At 33.1% G+C, this 18,245-nt stretch overlaps 1 protein-coding gene across 11 annotated transcripts in view; it reads left to right on the top strand.

Annotated features, from left to right (window-relative positions):
* The window catches only part of PSPC1 (paraspeckle component 1), a 116,859-nt gene that overhangs the window by 61,034 nt on the left and 37,580 nt on the right, over window positions 1-18,245 (top strand). For 4 of the 11 annotated variants that reach the window (XM_036251114.1, XM_036251113.1, XM_036251112.1 and 1 more), the window contains exons 7-8: window positions 10,862-10,919; window positions 14,916-15,085. The exons of 2 other annotated variants lie outside the window; for them this stretch is intronic. In XM_036251114.1, coding sequence (XP_036107007.1) covers window positions 10,862-10,919; window positions 14,916-15,085 — 228 coding nt within the window. 5 more of the 11 variants (XM_036251111.1, XM_036251116.1, XM_036251119.1 and 2 more) reach the window with 3 other exon arrangements.

The raw sequence follows: 18,245 nt of genomic DNA, 5'->3' as shown, positions 1-18,245 counted from the left end.
ACCAACTGAGCCACCTGGCTAAGCTGGTGTCTGATTTTTCAAATAACAGTGCAGCTCAATCATTTGTTTTTCAGTGTTCTTTACGCACTACTGTACCTCAATTTTTATTGGATACTAACATCTGAGGAGTTAACATCGGTATTTTTTGAAACATAGGTGGCATTGAGCTACCTATGGCATTGAACTATTTTTGTCGACTTCATCATAATGAAATAACATAATAAAGAGTGAATTTTAAAGTTACATAACCCATAATTTTTTGTACTTGTTTTTCGCATGCCTTATTTTTTGCTAATCCTTACCTGAGGATATTTTTTCCATTGATTTTTAGAGAGAGTGGAAGGGAAGGAGAGAGAGAGAGAGAGAATAATATCGATGTGAGAGAGAGACATTGATTGATTGCCTTCTGCACACTTTGACACCAGTGCTGGTGATTGAACATGCCATCCAGCTACGTGCCCTTGACCAGAAATCGAACCCAAGACCCTTTGGTCTGCATACCAGCGCTCTACCCACTAAACCACACCGGCCAGGACAAGCACACCTAATTTTTTCAATATGTCGTTTCCACTGGAATATCCCTTCAGAACATTAGACTTACAGGAAGACTTGGAGATTTTCATTTAATACTGTAGAGGATACAGAGGTGAGTCAAGTCCAGGGTCCTGTCTGAGGATTTCAGAGTATCTTAGGTGCAGGATACCTCTGTAGATTATGAGAGAGATATAATAAGAAATTTGGAGACTTTAGAGATTCTCTAGTAGGGAGTGTCAGGTGTTGTTGAGCATTCTCAACACTGTTGTTGAAGTAATTTTTTGTTTGTTTTGTTTTCTTAAATGATATAATTGCTTTATTATTCCACTGTGCTGTAGGTAAACCTCATGTTTTTTCATTTGAAATGGTAAGTTCTAATCTTACTTGGTTCCAAATGGTAAGGTCTTGCAGCTAATACTTATCTTTTTTGTGGCTTAGAGAAGAGAAGAGTCAAGATTGGCAAGTAGAAATGTTCAACTGAAGTAAACACATTTTTGAAATATTCAATATATGTAATATAAATAATAATTTTGTTTACTTATTAAATAGTTTAAATTAATAGCAAAAGATTTTATTTAACTTGTTATTTCTGCTTTAGAGCCCCCTTACAGGAGTTGTCCCATAAGGTGGTTATATTAAACAATTTTTTTTAGGCCAATCAATATCTAGTAACTTCTGTACATCATATCAAAGGCATTAAGCTCTGGTAGTATCACCTGAAATGGTAGAATTTTATACCAGATCAAACAGGACAGATGTGAATGCCAGTGTCCATGTATAGTTATTAAGTAAACTACTAGTTTTGTAGGGGGTAGGAGCTTGGGTTTGTAAGCATGCTCTGCTGATGAAATGTATTTGTTTCTGCTTAAGATTTCAATCAATAAAAAGTACATGGGTAAGTTTGTCCCCTTTTCTTATGATATCCTCCACTATATTGAGTACCATGTTTCAAATCCTTTTCTTTCCGGTTATAAATGTGTCATGTTTCTCACAAGATAACTTCTTCATTTGGCATATTTCTGTTTTTCTAAACCCTGTTTTTAAACAGTTGATATGCATGCTATAGTACTTTCTTTTATAATTGTAAATTTTAAATAACGTTTTGAATTTTAGTTACCACTGAAGTGATTTAAAAATTGTGTATATTAAATCTGTTGCTTTTGAGTTATCTACTTAGAAAAAATATACAATATGACAGAATTTCAAAGTATCAGTAGACTTTAGATAATTTGCTTAATTTCTAGTATCACAAACAGAAAAAGATATTATCTATTAAATACGTACTTAACTTTTCATACATGGGAACACATTGGCTTTGTTTGTTTCTTTTACTGCTTTCTTCTGTTTGTGGCACCAAGTGGATTAGCTTCTTGTGCAGTTTATATTTGATATTTGGCTTCATCTTTCATTTCACTTGGCCGGTCATGGTAGTAATTTAACTTTGATAAGGAAGTGTTTTGGGTAAGGGGTCATGGGTAAAAAAATGCAAACTATTTTCTAGTATTATCTGAACTTTCTTAAGATACTATATTAAAAGTATTGTGTTTGTATAATAGCTGTGATGTCAATATTGCCAATTTCTTTAACAGTTTGGGATAACTAAATATGAAGAATAATTAAATCATTCCTAATCAATTTCAGATTTTATTTTATTTTTTATTTTTTTTTTTTTATCCTCACCCGAGGACATTTTTCCATTTTTTGTTCAGGTAGAGTAGGTGGGGGAGAGAGGAACAGAGAGAGAGAGAGAAACATCGACGTGAAGGGACACATCGAGTGGCTGCCACCCGCACGACTGACCAGAGCCGGGGACAAACTGCAACCGAGGTACATGCCCTTAGCGGGAACCGAACCCGGGTCTCTCGGGACCGCAGGCCGACGCTCTAACCGCTGAGCCAAACCGGCCAGGGCTCAATTTCAGATTTTAAAAGCACCTCTTCAGAGAGAGTTTTTATGACAATAGAAAATGATAATCTTGCCCTGGCCAGTTTGGCTCAGCGGTTAGAGCGTCGGCCTGCGGTTCGGAGAGACCCGGGTTCGGTTCCTGCTAAGGGCACGTACTTCGGTTGCAGTTTGTCCCCGGCCCTGGTTGGTCGTGCTGGTGGCAGCCACTCGATGTGTCCCTTCACGTCGATGTTTCTCTCTCTCTTTCCTTCCTCTCTCTCCCTCCCACTCTATCTGTACAAAAAATGGAAAAATATCCTCGGGTGAGGATAAAGAAAAAAAAAAGAAAATGATAATCTTGAAAATGTCCCTCAGTTACATAGATTAAAAATAAAATTCTCAGCTGAATGTAAATTAGTTTTAAAAATTAATTTGTTTAAAATCTTTCCCTCTGTCTTGATACTTGCTGGATTATATATAAGTACATTTTATTTATTTTTAGTTAGAAATCTGTATATTATCAAAAGTAGCATTTAATTTTACCATATAGTCAGTTGATCTGTTTACCAAGTTATCAACTGTTTACCGAGTTATCAGAGTAAGTTACTTGAACCAGACTTTAAAAATACATTGTTGAGTGAATCTAGTTTAAGATGTATATATGTTTTGAATAATGAATACAGTGAGCTAAGAATAAGCCCCCCTACTTATATTTGTTGTTCCCTCTATTTCTGATTTGAAATTTAACAAATATTTTATGACTAACACTTGTGATATAAAGTAGGATAATTGTACAAAAACACAATCTGAAGGGTTTTTCTTTTTTTAAGATAGACATTTTAAAAGTAGTTTTAAGTTCATAGCAAAATTGAGCAGAAGGTACAGAACATTTTCATGTGCCTCCTTCCCCCACATACACACAGACTCCTTCATTATCGAATTCCCACACCTCAGAGTGGTGCAGTTGTTGTAATTAACACATCCCCATTACCCAAAGTTTATCCTTTACATTAGGATTCACGGTTGGTGTTAAATTGCTGGGTTCAGACAAATGTATTATGTCATGGTTACACCATTATAGTATAACATAGAGCAGTTTCACTGCCCTAAAATTTTCTGTGTTCCAACTGTTCATCCCTCTTTTTGCCCCCCATCCCTTCCCTACCTAACCTCTAGCAACCATTGTTTCTTTTACTGTCTCCATAGTTTTTCCTTTTACAGCATGTCATGTAGTTGGAATCATAGCAGCCTTTTGATATTGGCTTCTTAGTAATATTCATTTAAGGTTCCTCTGTGTGTTTTCACAACTTGATAGCTCATTTATTTTTAGTGCTGAATAATATTTCATTGTCTGAATGTACCACAGTCTGTTTATCCATTCACCTACTACAGGACACTTGAGTTGCTTCCAAGTTTTGGCCATTATAAATAAGGCTGCTATAAACACCTGTGTGCAGGTTTTTGTGTAGACATAAATTTTCAACTCCTTTGGTAAATGCCAAGGAGCATGATTGCGGGTTTCTGTGGTAAGAGTATGTTTGGTTTTGTAAGAAGCTGTTAAACTGTCTTCTAAACTGGATATACCATTTTGAATTTCTGCCAGCAATGAATGGGAGGTCCTGTTCCATATCATTGCTAGTATTTTGTCTTGCCAGTGTGTTAGATTTTGGCCCTTCTAATAGGTGTATTTTGGTATGTCATTGTTTTAATTTGCAATTCCTTAATATATGATTTAAAGTTTTATTTTAACAGTGATAGACCCGAAGAAGATGGATACAGATATTTTGGCATACACGTATTCAAATTGAGGGGAAAAAACTGCCATAGATTGTATATATTAAAAGATCATCTCATTAAGATCATCTCATGTTAATGAAAGTATTTTGCTCCTTCCCCGTCTAGCTGTGTGTATGCCTGCTTGTATAAAATGTTTTAGAAAATCCTGTTTTTAATTGCCTGAATCAAAACTGTTAAGTTTTCCAAACACACTTTGGGTAATGTAGGAAAGTTTGCATGACATTATTTGAGTTGTATCATTGGGAACATGGAACATATCTTCTTTTCCTTTTTAGTTTAAAATTATTTTATTTACTTTTGTAAGGAAAAAATAACTTTGTTGCTACACACCTTTTAATATCTTGACACTGGTTTTTAAAATTTTTTATCCTTACCTGAGGACATTTTTGCATTTATCTTCAGATACAGCGGGAGGCAAGGAGGGAGGAAGAGAGAGAGAGAGGGAGAGAGGGAGAGAGGGAGAGAGAGAGAAATTGACTGGCTGCCACCCACAGGACCCCATCCGGGGCTGGGGACAAACTGCAACCAAGGTACGTGCCCTTAGCTGGAACCAAACCCAGGTTTCTGGTCCACAGGCTGATGTGCTAACCTCTGAACCAAAAAGGCCAAGGCTTAACACTGTTTTTTAGTTAATTTTATATTGCTGACATTATTACGGATGTCCCCTCTTAATAATTACTTATTTTGATTTTATTTAAAAAAAAATTTTTTTTGTTGATTTTTTTTTTTTCCCCCCCCAGAGAGAAAGGGAGAAGGGGGAGAGAGGTAGAAACATTGATGGGAAGGAATCATCAATTGGCTGCCTTCTGCATGCCCCATACTGAGGATAGAGCCTGCAATCCGGACATGTGCCCTGACCGGGAACCAAAGCAGGGACCTCTTGGTGCATGGAACGATGCTCAATCCACTGAGCCACGCCGGCCGGGCCCCTCTTAATACCTTTTATTTATTATTATTTTTTAAATCCTCACCCAAGGATATTTTTCTATTTATCATCAGATAGAATGAGCTGGGCAAGGGGCGGTTAAGATAGAGAGAGACATCGAAGTGAGAGAGAGACATTAACTGGTTGCCTGCCCCACGACTCGTCCAGGGCCAGGGACCAACCACAACCGAGGTACGTGCCCTTAACCGGAATCGAACCTGCAATTCATTGGTCCACGGGCTGATGCTCTAACTCCTGAGCCAAACCAGCCAGGGCTCTTAATACCTTTTAAAAGTGACTTGTCAAGGGGACTACTTTCATTTTCATATTTTTTTCTTTATGCCTACTTTAATATTTTATGCATTTGATTTTTGTCTCATTCTTTACTTAAGAACATGTTGTGTTTGCTACTTAGTATTTCTGGATAGTAATGTTGTCCATGACAGTTTGGCAATCTAATAATCTTATTATTTTACTTCTCTAATGAAACAAAAGATATATTTTCAAGTGGTAAATGTCATTTCTCTTTAGGAAAAATTTTTGAAATATTTGATTATAAAAATGTTGGCTCTTGTTACCTGCCAGAACTAATACATTTCTCTGGAATCATATTTCCTTTAATAGACTTAAATGTTCTATGTTAGTATTTTTACATCAGGAATTTTAGCATTTTTTTAAAAACATTAAGACATGGAAACTAAATGGCTCATGGTGATAAACCTAGATTATCCTTTAGAATCTTTTTAGGGACATACATGAACTGTCTTTATGAATTAAAGAAGAATAATGATTGTGGCTGTTAACTGAATTCACTCAAACAAGAATTTAGATTGATCACAGTGTTAGTTGAACGAACATATTTTGATATTGATCACAGTCCCAGTCGATCTATGTTGAGCATTTATTTAGTTGACTGTTTCCTAATCTTTGAACAGTCTTATTATAATTTATTTTAGCCTTATTTTATTATTTTTAAATGTTTGACTTTTTAAAAATACATGTTTTTATTGGTTTTATAGAGAGAGAAACAGATCAGCTGCCTCTGCATGCCACCCACCAGTGATGGAACCCTCAACCTGGGCATGTGCCCTGACTGGGAATCAAACCCTTTGACCCTCTTGGTGCATAGGAGAACGCTTAACCAACTGAGCCACACTGGCCGGGCGAGCCTTACTTTTTTACCGTGTACAACCTTTAAATTAGATTACTTAGAAAAATAAATATAATATGTTTGATACCCTTAGTTTTAAAGGAAAAGAAATTCTTACGCTACACACAATAATGTCAAATGCTGCACTTTAAGCTATACTTTAGTTGATTTATATTAATGCAACTTTACTGAGACTTTATGGTTTTTAAACATTTTGGTTTAAAAATCCTTTTTATAGACTTTAAAAATTACTAAGGATCCCCAAAGAGCTTTTATTCAGGTTATATCAGGGTTTATCACATTAGAAATGTTAAAGGAGAAATGTGAAAGAAAATGGGTTTTAGTGGGAAGAGTGGCCTTATTTTACATTTTTTGCAGACTTCTTTAATGTTCAACTGTAATGTAGTAGGAAGAGTGGTATATTGGCTTTCTGGAAAATGTCTAGTCTAGCTCCCCATATTTGTTTTTGCATTCCATCTATTACAAAATGCTCTTGGTTAAATAAGTACATGAAAAAAACATGACTTCACACTGGAGTTGAGTTTTAACCTTTTCAGGTAATTGTGTCTTTTCTTGTTTGACACTGTAGTAAAACTTGATAGGCAGTAATTTCGTAGAAGTACTCTTTTCCATTAAAATCTATTGGTCTACTTTGAACTTTGAAGGGCTCTCTTACTCAGACATGATTTTGTAATGTCATGTACCCACCATTAGAAAATACTGGTTTATCAAGTTACACAACTATCTCAAATTTTAATGTATTTGATTATACAATATTTAAAACTACATCTTAATACCAACCACTGATCTCATCAGATAATGCCTGTGAAAATTTGCTTAGACGTTGCTGTCTTAAGTAAAATTCTTATTGCAAGCAAAAAGTGTCTTTCATTCAGCTTGCAACCCAATCACAATAATTGTTTTTCTTGAAATAACCATCCTGCTTCAGAATGCAACACACATGCTTTTAATGTATATATCCTGTGTTGCATAGAATAATAAAAAAGATATATACTCAAGAATAGTGATTTAGCCCTGGCCGGTTTGGCTCAGCGGTTAGAGCGTCGGCCTGTGTCCAGAGGGACCCAGTTCTGGTTCCCGCTGAGGGCAAGTACCTTGGTTGCAGTTTGTCCCTGCCCTAGTTGGATCTTACGGGAGGCAGCCACTCGATGTGTCTCTTTCATGTCGATGTTTCTCTCTCTCTTCCTCTTCCTCTCCCTCCCTCCCTCCCACTCTAAACAAAAAATGGAAAAATGTCCTCAGGTGAGGACAAAAAAAAAAGAATAGTGATTTAATAAACTTTTATTGCTTCATCCCGATATTCATATTTGAAAAATTTAAACTGCTATTGTATGCATGTGAAGAATACAATGGTTTCTAGTAAAAATTGAATACAAGTGCTTTAATTTGTACCCCCTCCCCCCAAATCCAGGGTATTTGCCTGCCATTGCTTTTGCACCATCCACATATGTCCAGTGAGTGTAAAGCACAACTAGATCATAATATTATAATATAATTATATTCTAGTGTTTATAAGACATGAAATATTTTGAATCTGTGTACTTCCTGAAAGGGTGTTGGGGACTTTGAGTACTCCAGGAACCACATTTCAAGAACTGCTATTTGAATGGAATGTGCTTTGATGTGTAGTTTTGAAAATCAGTCATACTTGGCTTAATTTGTTGGTCAGATAAGAATTTAAGCTCTCTTCAGTGACAAGCTTTCAGGAATACCTATGCATAACTCTTAAAGGAAAAGCACACCTTCTTATAAACATTGTAAGAATAAATTTTAAGATCTCGTTTTTTGTTAGTTTTTGTTGGAATTCTTAAAAAACGAAGGTGCCTTATGAAGGTGAAAATTTCATGAACTTTATTTTGACAGAATTTTACAGGTCAACTCAGCTATTTATTAATATGTATGATCTTGAGTAAATTATTTAACAGTTATGTGTGTCAGTTTTATGATCTCTAAAATAAGATAACAACCATATAGGATTGCTATGAGGAATAAATGAATTAATTAAAAACAGTTTTCATTATAGCTTTATCATTTTATTCCACTGCAGTCTTTTGAGATTTTGTTTCTGTATAGATTATTTCACGTTAAACCACAACTCATAATTTTTGCTAAAGGAAGAAAGCATCAATAAAATTTGTATTATAAAATTATTATGCATATCATGTGCCAGTTCTAATTTAAAATATATTAGAAGTAATTCATAGGAGAAGTGATGGCTTATTGTTTCTTGGGTCGGTACCGTTATAGTGAACTTCTTCAAGTGATTATCCTTAATGATATTGTTAGATCAAGTTAAGAGAATTACTGTCTTAATTCCCTTTGATAACACTACCCTTAAATAAAATATCTGCCTCTTTCATTGTACTAGAAGTATATAGCAGTGGATTTATAGAAGCAGTAACCTTGGACATGACTAGGAAGCTGAAAACTTTTGCTCCGTCTAAAAGTTAAAAAATGGCCTGTCATCTAATTATACTATCTTTTTAAAAATTACGAGTGAAGCTGTATAAAATAGTTCTAAATGATATTCTTTAAGGAAATGTCAACACTAATAAATAAATTGAATGTTTGTATACTTAGTGAAACATGCTACTGTATAATATAAATTGGTATTTTAACAGCGATATGTTAACATTAACATGGATTATTGTAAGCTTCTGATTATATCATTTACAGAAATATATTTTAGAACTCGAACTAGTTTATAATAGAGCATCAGGAAGGAAATATTACAGCCAGTGTTGAATAGTTTACTTAAAATCATAGATCTCTTCAGTATGCTGAGATGTTTGTTCAGAAAATTTTGTTAATGAAGAAAATGGAATAACAGCAATTTAAGATTAATTTTTAAATAGTACTTAACTTTGTGAATAATAAAGATAAACATGTTATTTCAAAAACTGATAGGTATAGGTAAAGCTGAAGTTGTAAAAAGACAATGGAAATGGTAGTCTCTCCCTCTTACTCCCCACCAGTGAATCACAGGCATCCAGTTAGGGTATTAGGGTATATAAGGGAAATTTGAAAATTGAAGTATCAGTGAGACGATAATAATTACCTTCTGTTAACTGCATTTCTAATCTGTCATAGTTAAGGCAAATACAAGCGTAAAAATATAAATTGAATCCTTGTCCTCTCCCCAGAATGTCAAGATCATAAAATGCTAAATGTGATTATAAAATAATGTTTTTCATATAATTGGAAAATTATATGGCTTCATTAGTAGTCAGTTTATAAAATAGTTTTTTTGTTGGTCAATAATATTATTCTTTAATAGTCTAAAGTTTTACGAGACAAATTTATTTTTAGGAAAGTTAAAAATAGCTCTGAGAGGTTTGGCATTTACTTTTTTAGATAACGCGTCATTTCTTCATGATGCTATATAGGTGTTTTTCATGTATTCATTATAGATTACCTTTTGAGGCATCTCTATTAATAAAGTTCAATAGGCAGTTGATTTGTTACTTAATGTCATTTATCCATCATAGTCTTTTATTTCTTTATTTCTGCTTTTCACCAGTGTTTTGAATTATTAAGTAGAATTTTAAACAAAAACGTTTTAATAAAATTGCTTTTAAAAGTAGAAAAATTGTGCTTTCTTTAGGTTCAGATGCTGTTACTTTTGTCTGAGAATTTTTTAGGATCACTACATTTAGCACATTTGTCTGATATTTGGAAAAGATGATCAAATAATAGTGAAAATTTGCAACCATAATATGTTGAGTCATTTCACAAAGAGTTCATTGAAGTTATTCTCTAACTATTGTTACTAAATGAAAAATTTTTTAGGAAGCAGTTTCTGAATTGAAATTTAAGATATTTTGTGCATTTGTATGACCTTTTGTGTCATAGTTAACTTCAAGAGCATTTTGTAACAGAACTTGCCAACTGGGTAATAACACTTTTATTTAGGTTACTAAGTTAAAACTCTGTTCTAATTAAGGAAGGAATGTTACGTTGAGCATTCAGTATTTGCCTGTGTCATGGAGAAATTTATGGTAGACCTATATAGGTCTTGGGTAAAATAATGTTTGACTACTTGAATAAAAAGGCAAGGATGATTACAGTATTTCAAAATTATAAACTATAATTGTTTTTAGTTTAGTGCCCCATAGCTGTTTTGTGTTGTATGTTTGAATTCATTTAAATATAAAAGTGGTAAGAGTCATTTCTGTTTGAAGACTTTTAGTGACCTGGGAGGAAAAAATAATTGGCCCTGGTGGTTATTATTATGAGATTTTTCTTTTTTTTTGAATCTAGGCATGTGTCTTTGAGCTATTGGAATAAAAACATTAAAAATATTCTGTGGTAAATTTTATGTATTCTGACATTTATAATCTAGCATTATAAACTGGGTGCTTTAAACATTGTATATTTTAAGCCTGGAAGACCGAAGTTTCTTTTCAGTGTTCTTATTAAGTAAAAGATGTTGGAAAATTAGAATTTTTTAAATGGAAAGTGATGTCCCAATTTATTCTTTTCTTTTTGATTTTAGATGGGAAATGTGATAAGATCGATAGGTTGACTGTGACAACTATGTTTACTTACAGAGAGAACAGGAAATGAGAATGGGTGATATGGGTCCCCGTGGAGCAATAAACATGGGAGGTAGGGATTGGAAGCAAAAGGCTTCTATAACTTACTTGTAATTCTTTGGGAAACTGTACATGCTGTTTGTGGTATCTACATGTCAGTAATAAACTAAATTTTTGAATCAACATTTTAATGGTGAAATCTCTTAAATTTATTAAATTAAAAAGAATAAATATATTAAAAAATATATGCCTAGGAAAAACTCTTTCATTTTGTTTATTTGAAGGCTAAAAAATGTATTATGTTTTGATAGATTTAATGAAAGAAACCTGTAACCAGGTTTTGGTACAATATGAAACTTGTTTAGTAATTGCATGGCATAACATTAGAAATCAAATTTTATGCTTTAAATTGGCTTTTTTACTTTAGAAATTTGGTAGTTTTTGAGTTGTAGTGTATCTAAACTTTTGGGGGGAGTATTTTATAAATTTTTATTTTAAGGTAATCTTTTGTGTAACTTTGTGTTGTGTAGCTATTTTTATTTGTTTTACTGAGTGTCTAACATTTTGCCCTAACCTTCATTATTGTGCACAGAAACATGTCTTTTGGAGACATTTATGACTATCAAGGAAATGAGATGTATCTTGGACATTTAGGTTAATGCATAGCTGTAGAGTTAATCAAGTTTTTTTTGTTTTTGTTTTTTTAAATATGTTTTTATTGATTTTTAGAGAGAGAGGAAGGGAAGAGCGAAACATCAGTTGGCTGCCTTCTCCATGCCCCCTACTGGAGATAGAACCCACTACACAGGCATGTGCCCTGACCACAAGTCAAAACTGTGACTTTTTGGTGCATGGGATGACACTCAAGCAGCTGGGCCACACTGGCCAGGGCAAGAGTGGATATCAAGTTTTTAATAAAATGCCTATGTTATTAACATCTTTAATATTGATAGGCTTATAACAAGATTGTCGGGGAAACAGCACCAAGTAAATGAGCTAGGAAAAATAAGTGTGGAAGTTTTTCATGTTATTAATTTTGAAATGTTATACATTTACAAAGTTAGGTAAATAACTAATTTTTATATATTCCTTTTACATTGTGCCACAGAAGCTCTCATGAGGTTAAAATCTTTACATAATTCAAATGTACATATTGTTGTAAAGATTACATTACCTTACTATTTCAGTATATGTAATATGCACACCTACTGAGAAAATCCAAATTGTACTTAGGTTACGTAGTGTAGTGTATGTAATAAAGCATCTAATGTATAGAACAAATATTTTCCATGATCAGCTTCCTTCCTTCCTATCATGGCAGTTTCTGTGCCACTGACAATTAGATTGTCTAAAATTATTTATTGCTGTTTACTTTGTTATTTTTCTTATCTACCAAAGTAGTAACTGAGAATCTCTAGTGTGCAAAGTAAGAATGAAAATGCCCTTACCCATAAAGAACTTCATTGTGAATTAATACAATTGGTACATAAAATAATCTGCAAAGAGTAAAGAAATTGTAAATTATGAAATACAGTTGTACATATAAGTACAGGTAGTTTAGTATTTGTCTTTTTCAAAGTAAATTCTGAGCTTGTCCAGGTGGTTTTAAGGATATAAGTGTGAAGTTATTATGGATTGCAGGCGTTTTGAAATGCCATTGTAATTATTAGATTGTCATTAACATCGGAACCAAACTTGAAATATTTCTGATGTTGCCAGAGACACAAAAATATTCTGACTGACTGCTTGGTTAGTAACTTAGTCAGAAGAAGTACGAGACTGCCTTTAGATTCCTTGTTTAGTTAGGAATTTAAGAGAATTAAAAATTTTGTGACATTTTATTCACCAGGGAACAATATTTACATTCGAACATTTATTCAACTCCCTAAAGTAATTTTCTCCTTTTTACATTTAATTAACATGATAATTTATCTTAATAGTTTACTGGAGTTATCTATCATTATGCACTTGAATGTTGCTGGTGAGTCAGTACGTTGTCACATCCTGTCAAGTTACATTGATGAAGTGTTTAAAAAGATTTTCTGGTGTATTTACCAGTGTACATACCAAGTGAAAAATAGGTTGTAGAACTTTTTTCAGGGGATCAGATAATTCTAACATTTCTTAGATCTTTACATTTAAATTTTTTTTTAAGAGAGGGAGACAGAAACATTGATCTGTTGTTCCACTTAGTTATGCATTCACTGATTAATTCTTGTATATGCTGTGATCGGGGATTGAACCTGAAACCTTGGCATATTGAGACAATGTTCTAACCAGATGAGCTAACTAGCCAGGGCCTTAGATTATTATTTTTATCTTTTTAGAGACAGTGGAAAGGAGGGAGAGAGAGAGAGAGAAACAGAGAAAACATCGATGTGAGAGAGACACATTGATTGGTTACCTCCCATACGATCCCGACCAGGGTCGGCATTTGAACCTGCAACCCAGGTACATGCTCTTGACTGGACTTGAACCCACAAACCTTTGTTCCGTGGGGCAATGCTCTAACCACTGGTCACAACTAGCCAGGGACAGGGCTTAGATTTTTTAAAATTTAGTTTAATTATAGCTATGTGGTAGAAAATGATATTTCTAAAAATAAGCCTGCATTTCAACTAGTGATAGTTGGAAAGATTTTTTTTTAGTTATTTTACTATACTTATAGTCACATATTTATATTTGAACCTCACAAGTTAGATGTAACAATTTTGTTCTATTAAGAAAATAAAAACAAACACCCTAATCCATGACCTGTTGTTTTTGGGAAAATTGAGGTAAGATTGATTCTCATTTCCATTGTGTGAGAGATATTCTGGAAGTCTAGTAAAATTATTTGTTTATAACTGTTGAAGGGAATAGAAAGGAATATTCTTGGATAAAGTATAGACTTATCAGCAAGAACATTTACAGATTAAGGAAATAATTCATTTCTTACGAAGTAGTTAGGTTCCTGGGGATTGGCTTCAGAAAGAGTAATAATGTGTTGCCGAGGACTGACAAGGGAATAAGATTTCTTTCTCTCAGCTGCTCCTTGGACTCAGCCATTTGTAGAGTTCAGCTGTATTAGATGCTGTGTAGAGTTGTGGGTTTGAATGAAAATTTCAACTCCTGTTATAATGTGTTTTTGAGAAACTGAGTTCAGAGTGTTATATGAATTGACCTATATAATGAAATCCTAGAAGAAAATTTGAAGTTTAAGTTAGTCTTTGTTCTGAATTTTTAATGATGAACAAGTATATGAGTACTCTAAAAATAAAATTTGTGGAAGGTACCTAAAAATATTATTTATGTTTAAGGCCATTATAAATGTGGTATGATATTATAGCTCAAACACTATTGCAGTTTTCATCTTTATGATGAAAAAATTTGAAGTATACCTGCTTGTTCCCATTTGCAGAATTTCAGCGTGTTGAAACATTTAAAATCAAATGTAGTAATATTTTATCTGCATTTGATTTTTAAAATAAACTGTCCTGTTGAGAGTCATTTTAATTTTTTTGTTTTTGTTTAGATTACACATTTCTATTTAAAGTTAAAAAAATAATACCTCCTATAATTTTGGGAGACATTTGATAACTATATTAAAGTCAAGAGGTTAGTTACAGTGAACTTTATATATTGGAGGAAATGGATTTTCTTACAGCTTAGTGCAATTTACATGCTAATATTTTTAGTATATTTTTAGAAAATTAAGTGGTTTTCTAAGTGCTAATCTTTTGCTGTTTAAAATAAATTGGTAGAGTTTAGTTGCCATTGTAAAGGGAGCATTTGGTTGAAAAGCAGACTATAGCAAATCATACTGATTTTCTTTTTAATTTTCAAGCTTTTCCAGTCTCAAATGTCCTTAAATAATTGATAGTTGTCTCATTTGTTTTATATGCTTTTTTGGGAATGAAAAGTCTGTTAGGTAATGCTCTGTTACACAGTAGATAGCTGAGTGTCCCATTCTCAAAAGAAGGAAAACTATTTTGATGATGTCGTCTATATACTTTGCCTAAGTGTTGTTACATTTTAATGTTTACTGAACTAAGATAGGACAGCTCTAAGTATAGATTGTTTTGCATAGATGCGTTTAGCCCAGCACCTGCTGGTAACCAAGGTCCTCCTCCAATGCTGGGTATGAATATGAACAACAGAGGAACTATACCTGGCCCACCAATGGGTCCTGGTCCTGCCATGGGACCAGAAGGAGCTGCAAATATGGGAACTCCAATGATACCAGATAATGGAGCAGTGGTAATGTATCATAAATATTATTTTGATATATTCAGTAATATATACTTCTGCCCCAAAGGTAACTTCACACTTAATTTGGCATCATTTATTTTGGCAGTAAGATCAATATGCAGTGGAGAAAAAGTAATCTTGTGAAGTTATATGTTGATTGAGGCGGTTTTTAAGTATTCTGAATTATGATTAACATTGATGGCATGCTATGTGCTTTTGTGTAGCAAACACATGTTACAGTTATCTTTACAGTTCTTATAATTTGTATCCACCTCTTACCAACATTCAAGTATTTTATGATTGTGTTCTTTTTCTGTGTGGACTCCTTGTCTTTGGTGTGGGACAAAACTCCAATATATATGAAAAACAATTTTTGGTAAACATTTCTAAGAAAAAGATTACTTACTAATTTTAGAGATTTATTTTAACTGTAAAATAATTTACATTAAAGTTTAAAAATTTAAACTTACATTGTAGAATTACTAATTACAGTTGTTGCTAACTTAAAGTAGACAATTTTCTGTCTTGGTTTGAGAGTGTGAAGATATCTTTGTGTGCATTAAATATTACAAAAATGATTTTCATTAGTCATTCTTATATTTGAATATCAGTAGCAAGACCTAATATCTTTTTCATTTCCCTCAAAGTCTGTCACTGTTTAAATGAGGCTTTATATTGGTAAAACATTTTCTCATTTTGTTTTTGTTAATGGTTGTTCTAAGTACCATTTAGAAAAGTAAAATTGTTTGCATATTTTAAAAAGGTGGTTTAGTTTAGAAACTACACAAAAATCATAAGGCGCCATTGCTGCTAAGAAAAAAAAAGCACTGCAAATTAGACATGCCATCAGCTCTAACTCCTTCCTGGTCTCATATGTTAAAAGTGAATTGTATGTCTTAGAATTGATGGATGCAATATTTTACCATTTTAAAATTTATTTACTTTAAATCCTATCTTTTATGAATTTGGAAAAATTAGACATGCTAACAGTGTTTTTTGTTTGTTTTTTTCCTAACTGTTTTTTAAGAGTCTCATGCTCTACCGACTGAGCTAGCCGGGCACTCCTAACTGTTTTTTAAATTGAGTCTTTGTACAGGGAGATAAAGAGGCAGTGCTGTCGTATATATCTACTATGACCAGATGGCATGTAATATAATTAGTATACTTGTTAATGTCAATGAAGTCTTTATTTTATAGTAAAATGTCTGAAAGGTAGTAAAAATTTGTACCACCTTAGTTAAATTTTTGTGTAGCAATATAATTAGTAGTAGTAATTTTGAAGCACTTTTAAGTGGCCCATTTTTTTCACTCCTCCTGAAATTGTAAACTTTACTTAAATATTGTCTTCAGTCTTTTTCACTCTGTTTACTACTGCACAGAGGGAGTCTATTCAACATTTGAGATTAATATATGTGGTTATTACTGTGAAATTTTCCCAAGTATATGATTTAGATGTTTAATAAATTGTCAGCTTTATAAAACTATATTTTCCCTTTAGTCTTTTGAAAAAAAAAAACAAAACTCAAAAGATTCCATAATAACTCTGTGTTTACTTTCTGAATGTGATGCTGCTCCTGAGTTTTATCTGATTTTTTAAAAGTATTTTTTTATCTACTACAGTTACATGCAATATGAGCTTTCTAAAAACAGATATGAGAATAGTACTATATTGATTAGGTTTTTAAAATGGCATTTGCTTCATAAAATCAGTTCATTCTTGATGAAATTGGGGCATAATAGCAGTATGTAACTTCAGATGCTTTTTTTTTTTTTTTTTTTTTAAACATAGTAACTAATTAAATTGCTCCTTTCTTCCTTCTATGTGTGATCCTGATTCTGCTGGACTTTCTGCTGAACTTCATGACACCACCACTTGGGATTTTGCCAATTTTTTCTTGTCACTTATATTTGGCGTGTTCCAAATGGACTTTATATTTATTGTGTTGTATTCTAGCACAATGATAGATTTCCACAAGGACCACCATCTCAGATGGGATCACCTATGGGTAGTAGAACAGGTTCTGAAACCCCTCAAGCACCCATGAGCGGTGTAGGTCCTGTTAGTGGTGGTCCTGGTGGTTTTGGTAGAGGGAGCCAAGCAGGCAACTTTGAAGGCCCTAATAAGCGTCGTAGATATTAAACATTCTTTCATTCCTATTTAGAGAAAAAAAATTCAGTGGTATGCCTTTACACTTTAACCTGTTACCTTGGAAGAAATGGTTTTATTGTTAATGTATGTAGACTTTAAAGTATTTCTTTTGTAAAACTTGAGGTTTTTGTATTTTTCTTTATCCATGAGCTTTGTAGATTAGAATGGTAATGCTGATGCTCATCATTGTGAATGTAAAATGTGTTTGTGACCTTAGTGATATATAAATATGCCATAGTACTGTGAAATCTATGTAGTTACTTCAATAAAGAAATCATTTTGGATAATTTACAAATGTTATTAGTGGTATTCTCTTATAGTTTACTAAACTTTGCTGTAACAGTAATAATGCTTTGGTTGCTTTAACTAATCCCAGCCATCTAAAAATGAAAATGGATTTTCTGCTTCTTAATTTGTACAAGTAGCACCGAAGATAGAAACTCAGTGAAAGCAAATGTCAATAAGGTCTATGAGTTTACATCTGTATAAACCATTCACGTTCTGTGAAACCAGAGTTGCTGTCAAATTTCATATGGATTCTGAATATTCACATAGATAATTCCAAGAGGAATATTAAGGATATCTTTGTCCTGTGCTAAGTTTTTCAAATAAATCTTTTCACTCTTGGGGAAAAAAGTGTTTGAAGGCAGATCTCTTTTGCTTATGGTATAATGTTTATTTTTAATCTTACCTGCCACTTACTTGGTGTCAATATCTAAATCCTTTAAAATTAAAAAAAAAAAAAAAAAAGAAACAATACCATTAGGTTGGATGTGTAAGAGATTTGCTGTGTGACTTAGAAGACATAAGACATTTCTTGAGAACCTGGTTTCTAAAAAGTATTAAAGATGGCTAGATTCTGCAGTGTTGTGAATATTTTTTTATACTTGGTAAGTAAGTCTCCAGTAAAACTTGTCTGATAGGAGGTAGGTGTGTGTGACTCCAAGGAATACAGGTTCAATTGGTGGTTTTTAAAAAAAGAATTAACTTGAGAACAGCTAGGGTCATTGGAATCATATT

Source organism: Molossus molossus, unplaced genomic scaffold (assembly GCF_014108415.1).
Source record: "Molossus molossus isolate mMolMol1 unplaced genomic scaffold, mMolMol1.p scaffold_m16_p_10, whole genome shotgun sequence".
NCBI classification, from domain to species: domain Eukaryota; kingdom Metazoa; phylum Chordata; class Mammalia; order Chiroptera; family Molossidae; genus Molossus; species Molossus molossus.
Note: the sequence above shows the minus strand (reverse complement) of the source record. Positions and strands in the feature narration are given on the sequence as shown.